The 18,524-nt window shown below is 36.4% G+C and overlaps 2 protein-coding genes across 2 annotated transcripts in view; one reads left to right on the forward strand and one right to left on the reverse strand.

Annotated features, from left to right (window-relative positions):
* Positions 1-214: 214 nt before the first annotated feature.
* LOC134794727 (ataxin-10) lies at positions 215-8,819 on the reverse strand. Its single transcript, XM_063766509.1, has 9 exons — positions 8,588-8,819; positions 7,155-8,020; positions 6,287-6,418; positions 5,031-5,183; positions 3,711-4,356; positions 3,111-3,255; positions 2,104-2,167; positions 1,047-1,108; positions 215-370 (listed from the first exon to the last, which is right to left on the reverse strand). The coding sequence occupies exons 1-9, from the start codon at positions 8,743-8,745 to the stop codon at positions 245-247; spliced, it is 2,352 nt and encodes a 783-aa protein (XP_063622579.1). The 5' UTR covers positions 8,746-8,819; the 3' UTR covers positions 215-244.
* Positions 8,820-9,195: 376 nt separating this feature from the next.
* The window catches only part of LOC134794731 (E3 ubiquitin-protein ligase SH3RF1-like), a 70,939-nt gene continuing 61,610 nt past the window's right edge, over positions 9,196-18,524 (forward strand). Inside the window, exon 1 of the mRNA XM_063766514.1 lies at positions 9,196-9,581. The gene's annotated coding sequence lies outside the window, so the exon portion shown is untranslated. The remainder of the gene's footprint in view (positions 9,582-18,524) is intronic.

Genomic DNA, 18,524 nt, shown 5'->3' on the forward strand with positions numbered 1-18,524 from the left:
ACATCTAAAGGCATTCTTGGCGTGTCAAATATCCAACGCGATATTTTTTATATCTAGAAACCTCGCTGGTGTTGCAGTTATTCTGGCCAGCATGTATATCCTCCTTAGTCCCTGTGAGGCCTTTTTAAAGGATTAAATCCAAATGAAACTTTGAATTTAAATGGAATATAAGAAGGTTCCACATTCAAAACTGCAATAATGACAAGGGGGAATCAGGGAGGATATATTTAGGCGCCCTCTATATTTATCTAGGGTGGTACGGTGCTAGTTTGATGGTGTTCCCTTGCCCGTCTGTGTTGAGCGCCAGGCCCATGTCTTTAAGGATCTCATTGTCGACTGGCCCTTGGAGCGACATCTTCGCTATCACCTCCTGGAAAGATATTTCAAAATGTCAGTAACGTGTACGTTACTCTTCGAAGGCCGCAAAAATATGTGACACGCTCTTATGGCTCTACAAATAAGATCGTGACAGAAATTTTTGGTATCCTACTAAATAAAGGATCCTGGTAAAGGTCGCGGGAGTCCGCTGGATGCGGGTGGCGCAAGACCGGTCATTGTGGCACTCTTTGGGGGAGGCCTATGTCCAACAGTGGACGTCCTCTGGCTGATATGATGATGATGATGGTGAGATATTTTTGCGACCTTCGTTGTGTAACATAATATTGCAGGTGACTATCTACTACAAGCAGGCATCACCGTTAGAGTAATTAGTTAATTTATGTTTAATACCTTTCTAAACACAAAAGTAGTGACGTCTAAGGGTGGTATTTACCAGGGTCCAATTTCATTGCGTCTCACTCTCTCATTAAGCAAAATGTGAGACGCAATACACATTATACACATTGGACAAAGAAATTGGACAGTTGGAATACCACCCTTAGACAAATCGTACTTTGAATGTGACAGCTTATGAAGGTGGCGTTGTTTTCCCGTACATTATGCGGAAACTTTGGAAAGTTGACATTTGACAAACAACATTTTCCTATTACTACAATCTCTATGCAGTTATAAATAAGGTACAAAATGCAACGCAAAACTGTGTTTACCTGATTTTCGGGACAGTTTTCACAAAGGTTGCGCACGGCGAAGATGACCCATTGCATTATTACTGTGGTCGAGTTAAGGATTTATATTATAATAAAAAAATTGGCCAAGTGCGAGTCGGGCTACGCGCTCGACTCGCATTCTATAAATTCATATGCCAATACAAAAGTGAAAAAAAAAAACGGAAGACGTATGCATGTGAAAACCGTTAATACCGGTATAGATTTTAAATAATTTACAAATGGTGGTCATAAAAAAACCGGCCAAGTGCGAGTCAGCCACGCGCACGAAGGGTTCCGTACCACTACGTAAAAAAACCGGGCAAGTGCGAGTCGGACTCGCGCACGAAGGGTTCCGTACCATAATGCAAAAAAAAAAAAACAAAAAAAGCGAAAAAAAACGGTCACCCATCCAAATACTGACCACTCCCGACGTTGCTTAACTTTGGTCAAAAATCACGTTTGTTGTATGGGAGCCCCATTTAAATCTTTATTTTATTCTGTTTTTAGTATTTGTTGTTATAGCGGCAACAGAAATACATCATCTGTGAAAATTTCAACTGTCTAGCTATCACGGTTCGTGAGATACAGCCTGGTGACAGACGGACGGACGGACGGACGGACGGACGGACGGACAGCGAAGTCTTAGTAATAGGGTCCCGTTTTTACCCTTTGGGTACGGAACCCTAAAAACAAGGCAACACACCTCATAGTCATACTTTGACCTGCCTTGCCTCTTACTTTGCTACTTTGCGAGCTGACACATAAGATTTCCTTCGAGGTCTGAGCCACCATTTTTGTCACTGAAATAGCCTTGAAATTCAAATTTTGGGCGATGAACTATCAACCATTTACGCCTGCATATCTTTAATTGTAAACTTTTTTTAGAGTCGACAATGGTTGGGCAGGGGCCCGTTTCTCAAAAGCTTGTAACATGTAATATAAATACTTGTATTACATGTTACAAGCGTTTGAGAAACGGGCCCCTGATAGTACAAAGCTTAGGTACTAGTAATATAAGTAGTGTACGATATTTAGATATCATTTAAATAAAGGATACGTGGATTCCGAGCGTCGATGTTGCAGCAATCCAGCAGCACAGGTATGACTTCCAATTCTCGCATCTGAAAGAAATAGTACATTGAGATCTATAAAACTGTAAGGTGCATTAGTTACTGCGTAAAATAAAACGTATTGAATGAACGAGACAGTATGCTTGGATATACTTTAGAAAGAAAGAGAAGAATGATTGATTGAATGAAAGAGATAGAAATAGGATTAGATGGGAAAGAATAGTTATTTACTATGGCCGAAAACGTTGTTTCTATCTCACAAAACAATCCCGTTGTCCGATAGAGGTCGTCCATTAATTACATCACACAAAATTTCGATGTTTTATCGATCCTAAGCTACACCAGTGGGGAGACACTCCTCATTTCGGGCAAACTCGGCTCCGTTCGGCTCAGCATTGCTCCGAGCAATTATTAGGGTTGACACCACTTAAACGTCCTTTTGCGTTCACGACCACAGATAAGACAATGACTTGAATTTTGACAACCCTAAATAGCCGAGAGGGATAGTGAAATACATTAGAAAAGGATAGTATGATTCGTCCCTGAATCGCTGTCAAACTTCGGTTTTGGAGTAAGTGTCCTTTCTGTACGGTAGTACTATTATTTATTCTGTGGCTACACTACACGTACCTGTTTCTTGTTAGCCTGGTTCTTCCAGCAGAGGTTGGCCAGAGCTCTTACTAAAGCAGCCTTGAACCCGAAGGCGACATGGCGCTCCACTGTCTCCACGCTCGTGTACAGGGTTTTGCTGGTCGTCATGTCGACTGCTCCCAACCTATCAATGACAAGTAATAACAAACCAAGTGCATTACCTGTTTCTTGTTAGCCTGGTTCTTCCAGCAGAGGTTGGCCAGCGCTCTTACTAAGGCAGCCTTGAAACCGAAGGCGACACGTCGCTCCACTGTCTCCACGCTCGTGTAAAGGGTTTTGCTGGTCGTCATGTCGACTGCTCCCAACCTATCAATGACAAGTAATAACAAACCAAGTGCATTACCTGTTTCTTGTTAGCCTGGTTCTTCCAGCAGAGGTTGGCCAGCGCTCTTACTAAGGCAGCCTTGAACCCGAAGGCGACATGCCGCTCCACTGTCTCCACGCTCGTGTACAGGGTTTTGCTGGTCGTCATGTCGACTGCTCCCAACCTATCAATGTGAAATAATAATCCGTCAGCGTGTACGGTGGTAACTTGCGCAGTTAAAAGCTCCGTCACACAGGCGCGTTTTGCGGGCGGCGCGTGAGCGGGGCGCGCCGCTTTTACATATAAAACGTTCACGCCCCGCCCGGAAAACGCGCCTGTGTGACGGAACCTTAACAGCGCCATCTATCTGACTTTGCTTTCTGCAGCCGATAATTATTAGAAAAACATAGATAGCAGTTATTTTTAAAGATAACTGCTATCTATGTCGCTGAATGCGTTTATTTTTAAACACAATTACTATTTAATTAATCGGATAGAAATATAATAAAATTAATAAAAAGTAGGTGTCTTGATTGTGACGTCACTATACTCGTTTTCATATAAATTCAATATTAGCAAATCGTTTTGAGAGTTCTAAAATAAAAAGCTGATTTGACTAGTAGGAATGTAGCCTATTACCTGGTCTTCTGGCTCTCAGGAGAGTCAATCTTCACCGACGGCACCTTATTAACCACCACATTATCCTCCGATATCTTCACCTCCTTCACCGGTTCCTTCTTCTCCGCATGAGGATCCACTCTTTTCTCCGATATACCCAAAATCTTCTGCAACTGCTCGCTCAAGTCAAAATCAGTCGACAAATTCTGACTTTTCTTGACTTCTTTCGGTGTATCTGGGGACTGTTTTTGTGATTCTGTTTCTACAGGGTTATCGGCTAACGGTGGTGAGATTTCACTAGGAGACGATTTAACTTCACTTTTCAATTCTTCTTTTGGTAAATGTATTTCTGTAGGAGGATCGTTCGGAGAACTATCTTGGGACTCCGCTTGGCTTGTAGGCTGTAGTTCTAGTCTGGGTTGCAACCCTACTGGTATAACTTCTGCGATAGTGTTCATGTTACCGCTTGGTGACATTGCATCTATGATTAGTGGAGGTTCAGTGTCATCTCCGATGTCTATTTTGTGTTCTAGACTTATCCTTCGCATTGGGAGAGCTGTTATTCTGTCGTCCGGTTTTGGCACCGAGCTGCTCCTTTTATAGGCTACTTTGGTTAAATCGTTGTCGATTTTTACATTGGCGTTGCCATTTTTCGCGTCAGGGTTGTCTGTGAATATTTTGTAACAATTAAAATTATGAAATAACTAGTGACATGAATAGAAAAGGCGAGCAAAGTTTAATTTTTATTCCGTTTAGGTAAACCAAACAAATCTATAGAAGCTATAGTCTACGTAGAAGTCTTTAAAAAATACTAGAGTCCGACCGAAACATGTTTTTTTGCCGAAACCGAAGATTCGGCTTTGGTTATAGTTTCGGCCGAAAACGAAACTTTTGTAGTTTTCATTTTAGTTTAACGACTTCTACGCAGTTGAAGTCGTCGCAGAGGTAGTTAGTTTAGAGAATCAGATTAGTCAAATTACAGATCTAAAGCCAAATTAAGCAAAGCTTGTACAGTTGAAAGTTTTAATTTATGAGTGTGACCCATTTTGTACCTTGTCGCAGTGTCAACAGTATGAGGTCTCTAGCGCCTTTCATATTGATTGTCACTGTGACGAGGTACGAAATGGGTCATAAATTAATACTTTCGACCGTACTATGGGTAGTAGGCGACGATGCCGACTACACTACATACTTAAATAGATAAATGCATTGAAGACATCCTTATCTCAGAAACGAATTAATATTCTTGATAAACACATAAATCTCTTACCGGGATTCGAACCCACTACCGACTAGACTAGGAGGCCGTTGATAATAAAATCCTGAAAAAAAGGAAATTACCTAGTTTTGGCGGTTCCGCGGGCTCGAAGCGGTCGAAGGTGGGTATCTCGTTGCACTCGAAGAACTGTTCGCTGCTCTCGGACTCGGTGCACTCTGATGTCGTCTCGTTGCAGGAGAGCATGTTGTCGGCAGAGTCGTTTTTAGTCAACGGAACTGTAATCACTAAATATGTACATTGAATTTTGATGCATCCTTAACTTTTGTCCATTCTAAGAATGGAGTAGTTAGTAATTAGTTTAGTACCTATACGAGACCTATTACAGATGTTAATTACCGAATTATTTTCCATGGAAACGTACAAACGTGTCTTGCTATTTCAGTCAGTCTTGGTACAAAAAGTATTGACTGAAGTAGCATGACAAATACGAACGTTTCCGAGAAAATACGATTGAAAACAATTATATAACGAATTGAGCTTTATAAATCGATCAATGATATCCCGATATTGTATTTTTCGAAGCAACTTTGTACCTGATTTAGATTTCTTTTAAGAATGCCTTTAATTTGGCATAAAATCTGCCATTTGTGCATTAAAGAAATTTTATTTACAGTACATATGGTGCTAAATTTACCGCCCTAGTGCGGTAACTAGGTACTTATTTTTACTTTGTTTAATCACGATCAGAAGAAAAATCGGTACTTGGAGATGATCTATCACCAGTATTTATTTTAAAAGGTGCCGTTATATCAGCGCGTTGGCAGGTACAGAGCGTGAGTTGGGTAGTGTGTAGCGGCTTTATATCACCAACTTTAGTCACAACACTACCCATCATAGACAATTGTAGAATTTAAAAGAAACAAAAACGTCATTCCATCATAAGTAGGGCTACCGCCAATACCGAAAATCGTCAATTGCGGGCATTTTTCTCTGTCACTCTAATTACGCCTTCATTGGAGTAAAAGAGTAAGATCCCCGCAATTTGCGAATTTCGGTTTTCGCGGTAGCCCCTCAGGTCCTAATAACCTAACTTATGAAACCATTTTAAACTTTTAATGAAATATCCAAGATACAGTTATATATGTTTGTATTTTACGGTAACGACCGTTGCAATAGTGAACCATACACTGGTTTCAATGGTGTTTGATGCGGTAGTGTGAAAATTCAAGGAGAAACAGTGACAAAACGTTACGTCTTTTGTTTACATAGTTCGCAAGTTCTATTGAATGACACTTTGCGTATTGTGCTAATTATCGCACTAGTGTGGTAAAGTAGCACCATATGTACTGTAAAGTTAGTTTAAGTAATCAATATTTACATTCTGGTGGCGGAGTGTTGACAACGTTTTCATCGTTAATCAGCTGACGGCCAGTAGCTTCATACAACTTGTTGATGGACGAGAAGAAGTTGCTGCTCTCCTTGCCCAGCTTGTGGATCGCGCGCAGCAGGACTGAAACCAGAATTAGATTTATGCAAGTTTTTGTAGGTAAAAAAAGTATGAATTCAAACTTGAATTAATATAAGTTAATAATAATAACATTCGTGACGCATTGGTAACTGTAATGTCATGTAACAAACATTTTTATGAATAAAATAATATAAATATGATTTTATAGTAGAAAATTATAATTTCTTTTGTTATAAAATCTAACTGAAATGAAACCGTTAGGATGTGGAAGATAGAGTTTATATAATATGTTAACATGGAGAAATAAAGATCATACTTATATGAAGCATTAACCAGCATTTTTATCAATACAAGTGAAGAAATACCAACCAGTTGTACACATAGTAACTATGAAAATGTCTCTTATACAAAACTTTCTCTCATTTCATGAAATTTGGCATGTAGAAATCTTGACTCATACCCTCCCAAGGCCCAAGGTCCTACCTATATTACCTCATCACTCTCGTCAGTTTGATGAAATATAAATCCTATTCAATTGGAACAGAGTCGCTTTTACTTTGTTTCGTTCAATTTTCCAACAACGCAAAATTAACTCTATTTCCTACACTTAGGTTCAAATTTCAATGGCTAATTTTGTATTTTTCATTTGTATGGCTGGGCCTTAGGAGGTTATAGTAATTCATTGTAAGTATTTTTCTGGATTGAGAAGTCCAGAGGGTGATCTGGGGTACTCAAAATTGAGCAATATTTACAAAATAAATGAAGATTCTCAACTTACAAGCACAATTTATAAACAGAGAAGTATCACTCTGCAAGCAATCCATATATGCATCCATACTCGAAGCTGTTGCGATGATCTCAAGCAGAAACACTACTTCCTGTGGCTCTATAGTGTTCACATACTTGTCCACCGTCTTCAAAATACAATCCGATTTAGTCTTAAACTCATGCGCCATAAACTTCACAAAATTCACCGATACATTAATATCCTGAGACTCCGTAGACATCAAAATGTTGTACGCCAGATTTAAAACGAGCATTCTGCATTCCGGATCCAATTTTGAGTATAACTTCTCTATATAGGTGTTCTCAACACCGATTAAGTATTCTATAATTAAATGCGGGTATTCAGTGTTGCCGTTGCTATACATGTAAGCTAGAGAATTGAGCAGCATTACATCATCTGGTAACACATTAGGTTGCCCCAATAATATGTTGTAAACAATCATGGCTGCGGCGGAAGACATCTTGTCATTAGGACTGACTAAGGAATTGAGAATTATTGTGTCAAATTTATTCCAAATAATGATTTGGTTAAATGGGTTGTTGACAACTAAATTTCCAAGTGTTTGAATTAATACTGTCATACAGGATTCATATTTTTTCTGTAACTCTTCATTTAGGAAGTCAACACTTGGATGTTGGTATTCGGTAGCTAAAATCAGCATGGAGTCTAATATGGAGAGTTCTTTTGAGATGTATGTCTGCATTTTGGTGCCAGCGGCTCCACATGAGCGGACGAGTCGTAAGCATTGCTCTGCTACGGCCAGGGTGCTGCGGTTGTAAGAGGCCTGCTCCACATCCAACCGCATGATATGGAGGACTTCGGCTATGAGACGGAGGGTATACTCTGATGCTTTCTTACTGCAACAATAAATGAAGTTCTCAAGAACAATACAGGTTTATTTAATGAACAGTGTGTAAATCATTTATAATAAGTATATCAAGTTGTTCCAATCAATGTTAATATAACCTCATAAGACCCATGCCAGTTTTTGCACTTTTGAATTTGGTACTTTCTTTTATTTTTATAAGAATTCATAACACGTATTTAATTTGTACTTGTACAAGTACGGCCGGACTTATGAGGTTAAACAATGCTTGTTCAGATAAATTATTGTTTCCACCTTTTCTTTAGCTGACAAATATGGATATCACAAATCACCAAGAAATATAAAATTAAATCTATTACTCCACTCCAAGTATCACCGAAATGTGTTTATATACATATATAAAGTAAATGTCTGTGTGTTGAATAAAGATAATGGACAGAAGAGCACGATTACCATGCACCATGGAAGCAAGAAATAAATGAATACTGAATTAATAAAACAGTCTACGATCACATTTAAAAAATCAGTTATTAAGCGATTCAGCAGTGCATATAGTAATGATAATACGTGTTTAAATCGCAATATCATGAATGCTTACGGTCGCAATCGTCCGGTCTCCGCGTCTCGAGAAAGCTGCGCCTCCGCCCGCAACATCTCCTCCACGGCATCCCACTCGCCTGTCTCCAGTTGGAAGTTGATAAGCTTAGCGTCTAAGAGGATCTCTTCTGCAAACCAAACACTTTTATCTCGCGACATTTTTGAACAATACAATTTTAGCCATGCAAATACCAAGTGCTGGATAGTGGATTTTTCTAACGTCAAAGTGACATGTGTGAGTATGACAGCTCTGACAGCTGTTAACGTTCCGTTTTATTTTTATGGCAAGTGTAATCATGGTAGAAAATCTATCACCATCATCACAATGTTTAAATCATTAAATATACTAATTCTTGAACAACTCTATCAACAAAGTAAATATTAAATGTAAGAAAATACTATATACTTTTATTTTCATAATATTATAAAATCAAAATATAAAATATTGCCATACTATCTTGCAAATCTAGCCATTGTGCCAATAAAGCTTCCCATTTCAACCTTGAGTTTCAGCGCGTAGCTTCAATTACTCACAGCAGAATCGCATTTCAATATTTATATCGTCATATGTTTCTCTATTAAATATTATCAGTATTTATCAAGATTTTTTTCATAGGTAAATACTTGGAAGGCTGTGCTCCCGAAACGTGATATTCGCTTGCTCCCGCCGCCCCCGCTTCGCCGCCTCGCTCGGTCGAACGAAAGGAACGAGTAGCGACAGGCGGCTAGAATGGCATTTGTGCGTTAAATTGTTAGTTTTTTTGTGTGAACAAGTGCATATTTCTCACAGTAACGTCTTTACGCTATGACCTTTCTTGTAATTATGCGATTATCGGTTACATAGTGCTACGTTATGTGTCGTTTAAAAACGTTAGTGTATCGTGAAACGTAAAGTGACTGGATCCGGGGTGGCGATGTCCCTTGGATTTTGTATCGTTGTATGCTGCAATAATGGACCGAATTCCCACTAACGTTGTGTGAATTTAAATTATTCGGTGAGTCATCGTCATTTTGAGTCCTAACGTGTAAAAAAACTAATAACAACATGGGTGTATACCTTTATAAGGCAGAGTTAAAAATATCAAATAAAGTTTTGGTATTGAGAATCGCGATGTTTAAATGGTATCACGTTGTCGCTATATTTATACTAGATTAATTGTCCCCTCTTCCATGCCTTAAATATCCAGGAATGTAAACAATCGACTATGTCAAGTGATGCTTTTGTGTTCATCACAAGCTTTGTAGGAACACATTTTCAATTTTGCTTAACTGGCTGATCTATGTGTATATTTGAACATATATAAGACTTTTAAACGACATTTTAATATCATAAATTCATTACAGCATCACATTGAAAGGTTCCCTTTCATAATAATTTATTTGATTGCATTGCTTATCACTGTACTTATAGATAATATGATAAAATAAAGTTGCATTTACCTTTCTTCTTTATCATATAATATCCTGTTTATTAAATATTTAATCTCCAAATCATTTTGATCAAACATGTTTCTATACTTAAGACTTTCCTTGTCAGAATGCTGGGAAATGATTAATATTTGTCAAGGAAATTTGTAATATAATGTATGTAATATAATGTGGGAGAGGAGGGGTTAAGTACATAAAAATCTTAAATGGATTCATAATTGTTATCACTATCTTGCATGTTGTTGTTTTGTTAATAATTAAGCCTATAATCGTAATTGTTATACATATATAAAAAATCTTTTTCATCAAAATTAAAATACCATAGCTGTACTTTCTATGTGAGGTCATAATGGTACGTAAATATATCTTCTTGACTGGGGTTACAGTTAATCATATATTATTATATTTTATAGTTCCTTTTATTTTCATTGCAACTTTGTCTCATACATATTTTCAAGGAAATTTGCTTGAATCACAAAATATTGTACAATATTGTATAATTTGCAATATTACTGTAAAAACCTTAATTCAATTGTTTTATTTACAAAATGGTATTTTTTCACCTAAGCTTTTAGGTGCAAGATATGCCAGGGAAAAGAAAGAGTAAAGAAATTACTCATGGAAGAAATATAGAAATACATCATACCAAAAAAAAGTATACATTGTTTAAAAAAAGGTGCAATATTTGTAATCACGCACAATGCCTAATCGGGACTTTCAGAAGTCTGACTACGATTTCCCTTTTTATATAACAAGTCTAGTAGAGATGCACCGGATATTCGGTTACTATCCGGTATCCGGCCCATTCGGCCATGATTTTAATATCCGGCCGGATACCAGATAGTGGTCTACTATCCGGCCGGATACCGGATAGTAACATTGCTTGATTTCGGAGAAAACTAATTTGGATTTAATCAATCAATCAATCAATATTTTTATTTGTTAAACATAAACAGGTGTTACAATTAATTACTTAGTATCACTATGTCTTACCAGCATTGGGTATACAAATTTATTTGCGTTGGTAAGTTTAACAATAAACTGCATGCATAAGTCTTACCTTACTCTAAACATTAAATAAATATTGCATTAAATTAAATTAAATTATTGTCTCTTTTATATTTGTCAATGGAGTAATACGCTTTGTTTGATAAGAATGTAAACAGACGTTTCTTAAATAGTTTTATGTTATCTGTATTTAAAATGTTGTTTGGTAAAATATTGAAAATTCTTGATGCCATTCCAAAAACACTTTTAGATAATAATGCCGTATTGAATGAGATGGTATTGCTAATCTTTCCTTGTTGACGTACACTATTAAATGTTTGGAACTGATTTTTATTTTGCTTAACATAACATGCAATTTCGTAGATATATAGGCATGGAAGAGTCAGTACACGTAGTCTAATGAAATGTTCTTTACAAGAGTCAGTTGGCGGGATACCACATACGGCGCGAACACATTTTTTCTGACTTTTGAAAACCATCTCACATCAGAACAATTGCCCCAAAACATAATTCCGTAACGTAATGTTGAGGTTACGTAGGCATGATATGATGTGAGAACCGCTGATTGGTTTACCAACTTGTGTAAGTTATACAAAGCAAAAGAATATTTATTAAGTGTATTACAAATTATTTCTGCTTGATTTTCCCATGTCAACTTATTATCTACTCTTAATCCTAAAAAGTTTGTCACATTTGTTTCCTCTATTATATGGTCATTATAAGCTACAGAACTACTAACTACTAACAGTTTAAGAAACAGTCATGGTCATAATCATACTTGCTTATTATTTTAAAACAATTTAAACATTCCACTGACTAGCACTCACACTAATTTCGAACCTAGAAGTGTGTCCGCGCGAACGTTCACTAGGAAACAGGTTAGACCTGTAGAATGCGCACCTGAAAAACCGAAATGTAGGTATAGTTCCGCTGGCCGGATATTCGGCGGCCGGATATCGGATATTCGGCCGACGGTTAGGCCGAATATCCGGTATCCGGCCAAACAACTATCCATTGCATCTCTAAAGTCTAGTGTTTAGAATGCCGTCACATGGATACATTCTGAGAATTGTTATTCTATCTTATTTCACTAGACTTAAATATTTTGCTTCACAAGAATTGTATGTAGTCTTATCTTTCGTTTACAAAATGATATATAAGAAGCTGCAACTATTAATTCTTCAGTAGCATTGTGAATCTCGGTAAAAACAGCTGTTGTGTGTTCAAAAGTTTATTTTTTAGAAAATGCAGCACATAAGTTACTACACAAAATACAATTTTCGTTTAAGGAAATTTTCATACATACAAGACATTCATGACATACATGTATGTATCACTTAAATTATAGTAGTTCAGTACGCCTATAAAGAAAATAGTAACAATTTTTACATAATTTTGTCTTGTTATTTACAAAAGGGTTATGCAGGGGCTAATTTCTTTTATCTTCTTCTTGCATGCAAGGACTTTTCCTTAAAATATATAGATCCTAACGAGTTTAGCAAACTTTTTTTTTTTAATAAAGATTGCGGCCTTATTAAGAGCCAACAGGAGTGGTCATTCCTCCATACAAACGTAGTCCTCGTTTTCCTCCGTGGTTTTTGAAGCTAGAGCAATGATTTTTTCAACACAGATTAATATTGTCAATATCTGTGTCGGACCGTTTTGCTTTTTTTGATATTTTTGTTTTTTAAGGCGCTAGAGCCCTTCAAAAACGGCCAAAATGGCCTAATAGACTATGCCGCAATGAGAGGCGTGGTATTCAAAACTGATATCAATTAGCCAAAAAAGCAAAACGGTCCGACACAGATAATTTCATAATCATTTAGATTTCCAAATTTGGTTACGATTGGTTAAGTTTTGGGGGAGGAAAAAGAGGACTACGAAACCTCGATTTTTGTCATTTTTACGCAGGATTTTTCGCCTCAGCTGCAGTTGTCCCTATCGCACTAATTTTAGGGGCGGAGTCAAGTTTCTAAATACGTACACAGCCAGAAAAGTGATGGGCAATAGTCGACATTTAATGTCGATAATCTAGTGATGTAAGAAGTTATCGATAAACCGTCTTGTGTGAAAATATCTAGATCCTAAGATACAAGGGGTTTTGGGTTGAGAGTAGGGAACACATTTTTGTAGTTATGATATACAATCTATTATGAACTTTTTGATTCTAATATTTCAAATTAGAAATCAAAATCAAAAATATTTTATTGCATGGTTAAAATGGGTTAACAAAATTTTTAGGTACCTACAGGCACGCTTCGTAATTGTCGAGCAATTTAGGGTCCTAGCTGAATTGGTTGTTCCATACTTACTCGTGCTCTATGGAATGTCCAATTTAGCTAGAACCCTAAATGGCTCAACAATCACGGAGCGTGACAGTACAAATGATTCATGTTCTGTATATCCTGCCCTACAATGGCGTTAATATTTGGTTGTCATGTCTATAAGTACTTCGTTTTTAAGCATTATTGAAAAAAAAAATAGTAAATACTAATATTAACCACTAAGTACATAACTATTACAAAAAAAGCTAAATAATTATACGATTGCATGCTTAACGTCACCTTCACTCTAATGCTAAACAAACGAAGAATAAGAACTAACAGCGATAAGACCGCCTGTTGCTACCTTTATCTACATTGTAAATCGGTTTTAGGGTTCCGTACCCAAAGGGTAAAACACGGGACCCTATTACTAAGATTCCGCTGTCCGTCCGTCCGTCTGTCACCAGGCTGTATCTCACGAACCGTGATAGCTAGACAGTTGAAATTTTCACAGATGATTTATTTCTGTTGCCGCTATAACAACAAATACTAAAAACAGGATAAAATAAAAATTTTAGTGGGGCCTCCCATACAACAAACGTGATTTTTGACCGAAGTTAAGCAACGTCGGGCGGGGTCAGTACTTGGATGGGTGACCGTTTTTATAAATAATGGTACGGAACCCTTCGTGTGCGAGTCCGACTTGCACTTCGCCGGTTTTTTTTTAAATTTGTTTTTATGTTTGTGGTGTAATAAAGAATATTTTAGAGTCAGACCAAGAAAAGTCTACAGCAATTTTGATAGCACACGCAGTGCAAGTGTTATTTATATGTCATAATTTCATAGAAGCGACGTTTGAAATAATACTTGCACTGCGTGTTCTATCAAAATCGCTATAGATTTTTCTTGGCCTAACTCTACTTTAAATTACAAAGTAAGGCCTAAATTATAAAATAAGGCCCATCAATGTTTTTTTTTTGTGTTTATTAAACTTGATATTTTGTCTATAGTATTAGCGGACATGGCCTCAAAATTTAAACCCGCTTAAGAATCGGGCCTTATTTCGTGCATTATATACAATACTACCCATTTTTGTGTAGTCATTATTTATACTATAGAAGCATTGTTTGAGTAGCCAATTATTTAAACAGTATTTTTTTAAAGGGCAACGGTGGCAATATTTTAAGGTCTGGATAATAAGATACAGATCTTAATAAGGATATCAATGTAAGTGAATGTTACCATGACTACCAAACAAACAAATGTGATAGAATTTGCCAGCTGGCATTGTAACATTCAGACAGTTACCTATGTACCTAATCTGAAATATGAATAAATTAGTAATATTTTAAACAGGAAAGTAAACCGAATTTTGGCCTTTTGCTGGACACAATCACAATAGTAATTTGTTTTACAAGAGGGCAAAGTTTATCGCCACCGGTTGATGCATTTGCAGCACCAATGGTAGAAAATGCAAGCTCATCATCAACTGCATAATCGACGTTTGATATGACTATTGAATCCGAGCTTTTTGATCATGAATCATGATAAAACAAAATTTTAGAAGGTCGCAGAATAGTGGATTTAAAATATTTATTTTCTGTGATCTCAAATATCAGGCACGATCATACAAATTGTACATTAGCTGATCTTGCCTTTGTCATTGAAAGACGTAAGGGTTTACACAGAGAATATATATTTAAGTGTAATATGTGCAAAAAAAAGAAAACGATACACTCTGAAGACCCAAAAAGAAAATGTTAGTAAATACTGCTCCTCCCCATGGTTACTTGGTTCCTTATTCAACCTACCTGAAATTAAACGAGTAAGTTAGTAAATTATATCATTTTACATTATAAAGTTAAATGTTTAGGTATCTCAATCACTTACTCACTGGTGGACATGGACGCAAAATTTTTGCCCATCTACTTATACTATCTTATAAAAAATGAAATTTTGAAAGTTAGCACGCTTAAAGTTCGTTTTTTTGCATTAAGGTAACAGATTTTGACATGTCTTATTAAAAATTACCATTGAAAAATAAGTCATAGCAAATATGTTAGAATTATAAATCATATTAATCATATTAATGAGCAAGAGCACCCTAAACCGGCGAGCGTGTATGAGGAATGTTATGAATGTGAAGGAAGCGAAAGTGGTATGTCAGGATCGTAGCAAGTAGAAATCCGTGGTCTCTGCCTACCCCTCCGGGAAATAGGCGTGATTGTATGTATGTATGTATGTATGTATGTATTAATCATATACTTTTTTATATTCTTTTGCTTTCATAAGTAATATAAACTAATTTTTGAAAGCGTTTTTCAATAATTATTAATAAAAAGACACGTCATGATTATTTACCTTCTTTCTAATGCTAAAAAATAACTAACTATAATAACCGGGCCTTATTTGGTACAGAACCTTGATTTGATAGGTACATCGGATATTCTGGGCCCCTGAGTTTGTTACGTAAAGGACAAAATGGTGACATGTGGTTAGAGCTGATACTGTTAAACTAGTGGTTCTGTGCGCTAAGTATAAAAAATAAGCTTCAGCGAACTCATTAAGCCTAGAAAAAACCCTACACCCTACTGCCACTTAAGTCAGTCTTGAGTCTTTGAATCAATTTCCGTAGTAGTACTACTACTACTAAGGTACTAGGAGGTAATAAGGCCTATAGTAGGTATAATAAGGCCTACCTGAAAAATAATGTTCTTACAACAGTGTAACCGTGTTAGTTATTTGAGTAACATATATGTAAAGTGATACAATTAAAAGCTAACAGCAAACCAGTACATAAATTATATCTTATGTACTTCTTATGAATTACACTCTTATAAAGGTTTCGGCTAATTACGCTTAATTACTTGAATAAAGGTAGATGAATTGCGTGCGGTCCAATAGGTAACCACAACTCACGGAGTCCAAAACAATAAGCTGATCAGCAAAGTCAAGTAAACAAAGCCAAGTCACAGTAGTAGAAAGATTATCGAGTTCCGTAAACGTAAGCCGGGTCAAAAAATTCAATCGCAACACAGTAAGTAATAAGTGAACGCCTCGTGGCAGTAACGCACGAAAAATAACATTGCAAATTGTCGGCAATGAGGCGCGCGCGGGTGCAAGCGTACGCATCTGTGTGCGTGCATTACACACACAAATACAGTCTCTCACGCCCCGTCAGAGCGACGGGTATATTCAGCTTGAAATCTCAAAATTGACTTTTAGCTCAGCTCCCGTTTCGTCTTAAGGACCTTAAGGACCTATATTTTTGGTCTTTTAGCTTTGCCTGAAGATTGTTTCTAACCAAGGGGGCTAACCGTCGAAAATGACCCCCTGCCTCATAATATAATACGAGCCATTCAAACCTTTATATTGAAGTAATCATATTAGGGGATGTTTGACAAAAATGTTTAGCTTTCCTGGATGCAAAACACAGGATTTGCATTCAGGGTAACTAAACCTTCTTTAAGTATGTCTTTTTGCATTAAATGTACTAGAATAGTATGACAAAGCTCCAGCATTAAGCTTTGTCAACAGTACAGCTCATCCTGGTTGGAAAGTTGCCAAGAAACCTGTTAAAAGAGCTTTGTATTCTACTTTAAATGCGGAAGTTTTCTTAAGTGCCGTGTTGCTAAAATTGCTCTTAATTTCTGGAATATGAAACTTGGTCTATATTCAATTAATCAGTATAATCACTTGCAAATAGTGTAATGGTAATACAAAATAATCTTAGATTGATCAATAGATTGGGTATGTAGGTAGTTAAATTGTCTTCTTCTATTGTATACCATATTATTACCATATTATTTGTTTATAATAGTATATACAATACAAATACGAACTCTCTTTATTGCACAACCTCAGAATAAATGTAAGTACATGGAAACACAAATAATACATGAAGACAGAGCTAAACAACAGGCCTTATCTTGGTTTAAAAAGAAGAAAAAAATGTGTTCAATAAAAGTTTGTACCAAAAAATATATTTTTGCCAGAAACCTATCTACTTATAAAATTTCTTTACTACTTACCATGTATTCTTCGATAATTTATTACCATTTATAGCTGAACCAAACCAATTCTAAACACTGTAAAGAATACTCACAAATTGACCAATATTGGACCTTATTTCCTTGCAATAAGGGGTGCAATTGTTATTTAACAGTCTGAATGATGGAACAGTCTTTCATTGAAGCAATGTTATGAAAACATAAACTGCAACACTTTCCATTAAACAACCATCTTAATAAGCGGAACTTAACAATGTAGATAATGTAATCTTTACCTTTTTGTTACAAAGTAGACTCTTTGCAAAGTTGTCTTTGGAAAGTTATTTTTGTTTTCTAGATATTTTGTTTATTATATGTAGAATGCTGATTTTAGGGTTGATATTTATGATTTATATTTATTTACAACAATTTTTTAATTTTATTGAACTATGTACCTATGTATGTATGTCACTTTATTGCACATAAACAAGTTTACACAAAATAGACATAACAAAGTAAAAGATGTAAGTATATGTTTAAATATGCTATTATTTAATAATTTAAAATATATCCTCCTAAGTCCTGGGTGAAATATTCAAAATGACCTAGACACACTCTTACTCTTATTCACTTAACAATAAAAGTGTGTTTAGTTCATTTTGAGTATCTCACCTGCTTAGAAACTTCTGCCACTGATTTAACTTATTTAGGGCCAGTTGCACCAACCACAGTAACAGACTGATCAATGTCACACAGAAGAGATCTATGAAACTTCACATACAATAAAATTTAGCGAACACTTTAATGATGACAGACGGTTTAGTGCAACAGTAGGGCTACCGCCAATACCGAAAATCGTCAATTGCGGGCATTTTTCTCTGTCACTCTAATTACGCCTTCATTGGAGTAAAAGAGTAAGATCCCCGCAATTTGCGAATTTCGGTTTTCGCGGTAGCCCCTCAGACCCTTAAACTTTAACACGGTAATCTCTACCAGTCAGCATTTAGGCCTTTAGAATTTTACAGGATATGTCAAATTACCTTGTGCAGTTGCCATGCTGTACAATTTTGCCGATGGCAAGATTCTTAAAAAGTTTTACAGACACACACACATACACAATTCCACAAAGACTAATTAAAATCTCCCTTGGACTGCCAAGAGAATAGCGCTGTGACAAATTGGTGATGTCTGATGTCTAATTTTAGCTCTGAGGTCATATCATATGAGCCAAATTAATGTAGCGTCTTGG

This window comes from Cydia splendana, chromosome 11 (assembly GCF_910591565.1).
Source record: "Cydia splendana chromosome 11, ilCydSple1.2, whole genome shotgun sequence".
Classification (NCBI taxonomy): domain Eukaryota; kingdom Metazoa; phylum Arthropoda; class Insecta; order Lepidoptera; family Tortricidae; genus Cydia; species Cydia splendana.

Coding starts and splice junctions, on each gene's coding strand:
- LOC134794727 (XM_063766509.1), bottom strand. CDS start 8,745: ATGTCGCGAGATAAAAGTGTTTGGTTTGCAGAAGAGATCCTCTTAGAC. Junction 3,256..3,710: donor CCTGAGAGCCAGAAGACCAG/GTAATAGGCTAC, acceptor TCACATTGATAG/GTTGGGAGCAGTCGACATGA. Junction 371..1,046: donor AAAACTGTCCCGAAAATCAG/GTAAACACAGTT, acceptor ATATCTTTCCAG/GAGGTGATAGCGAAGATGTC.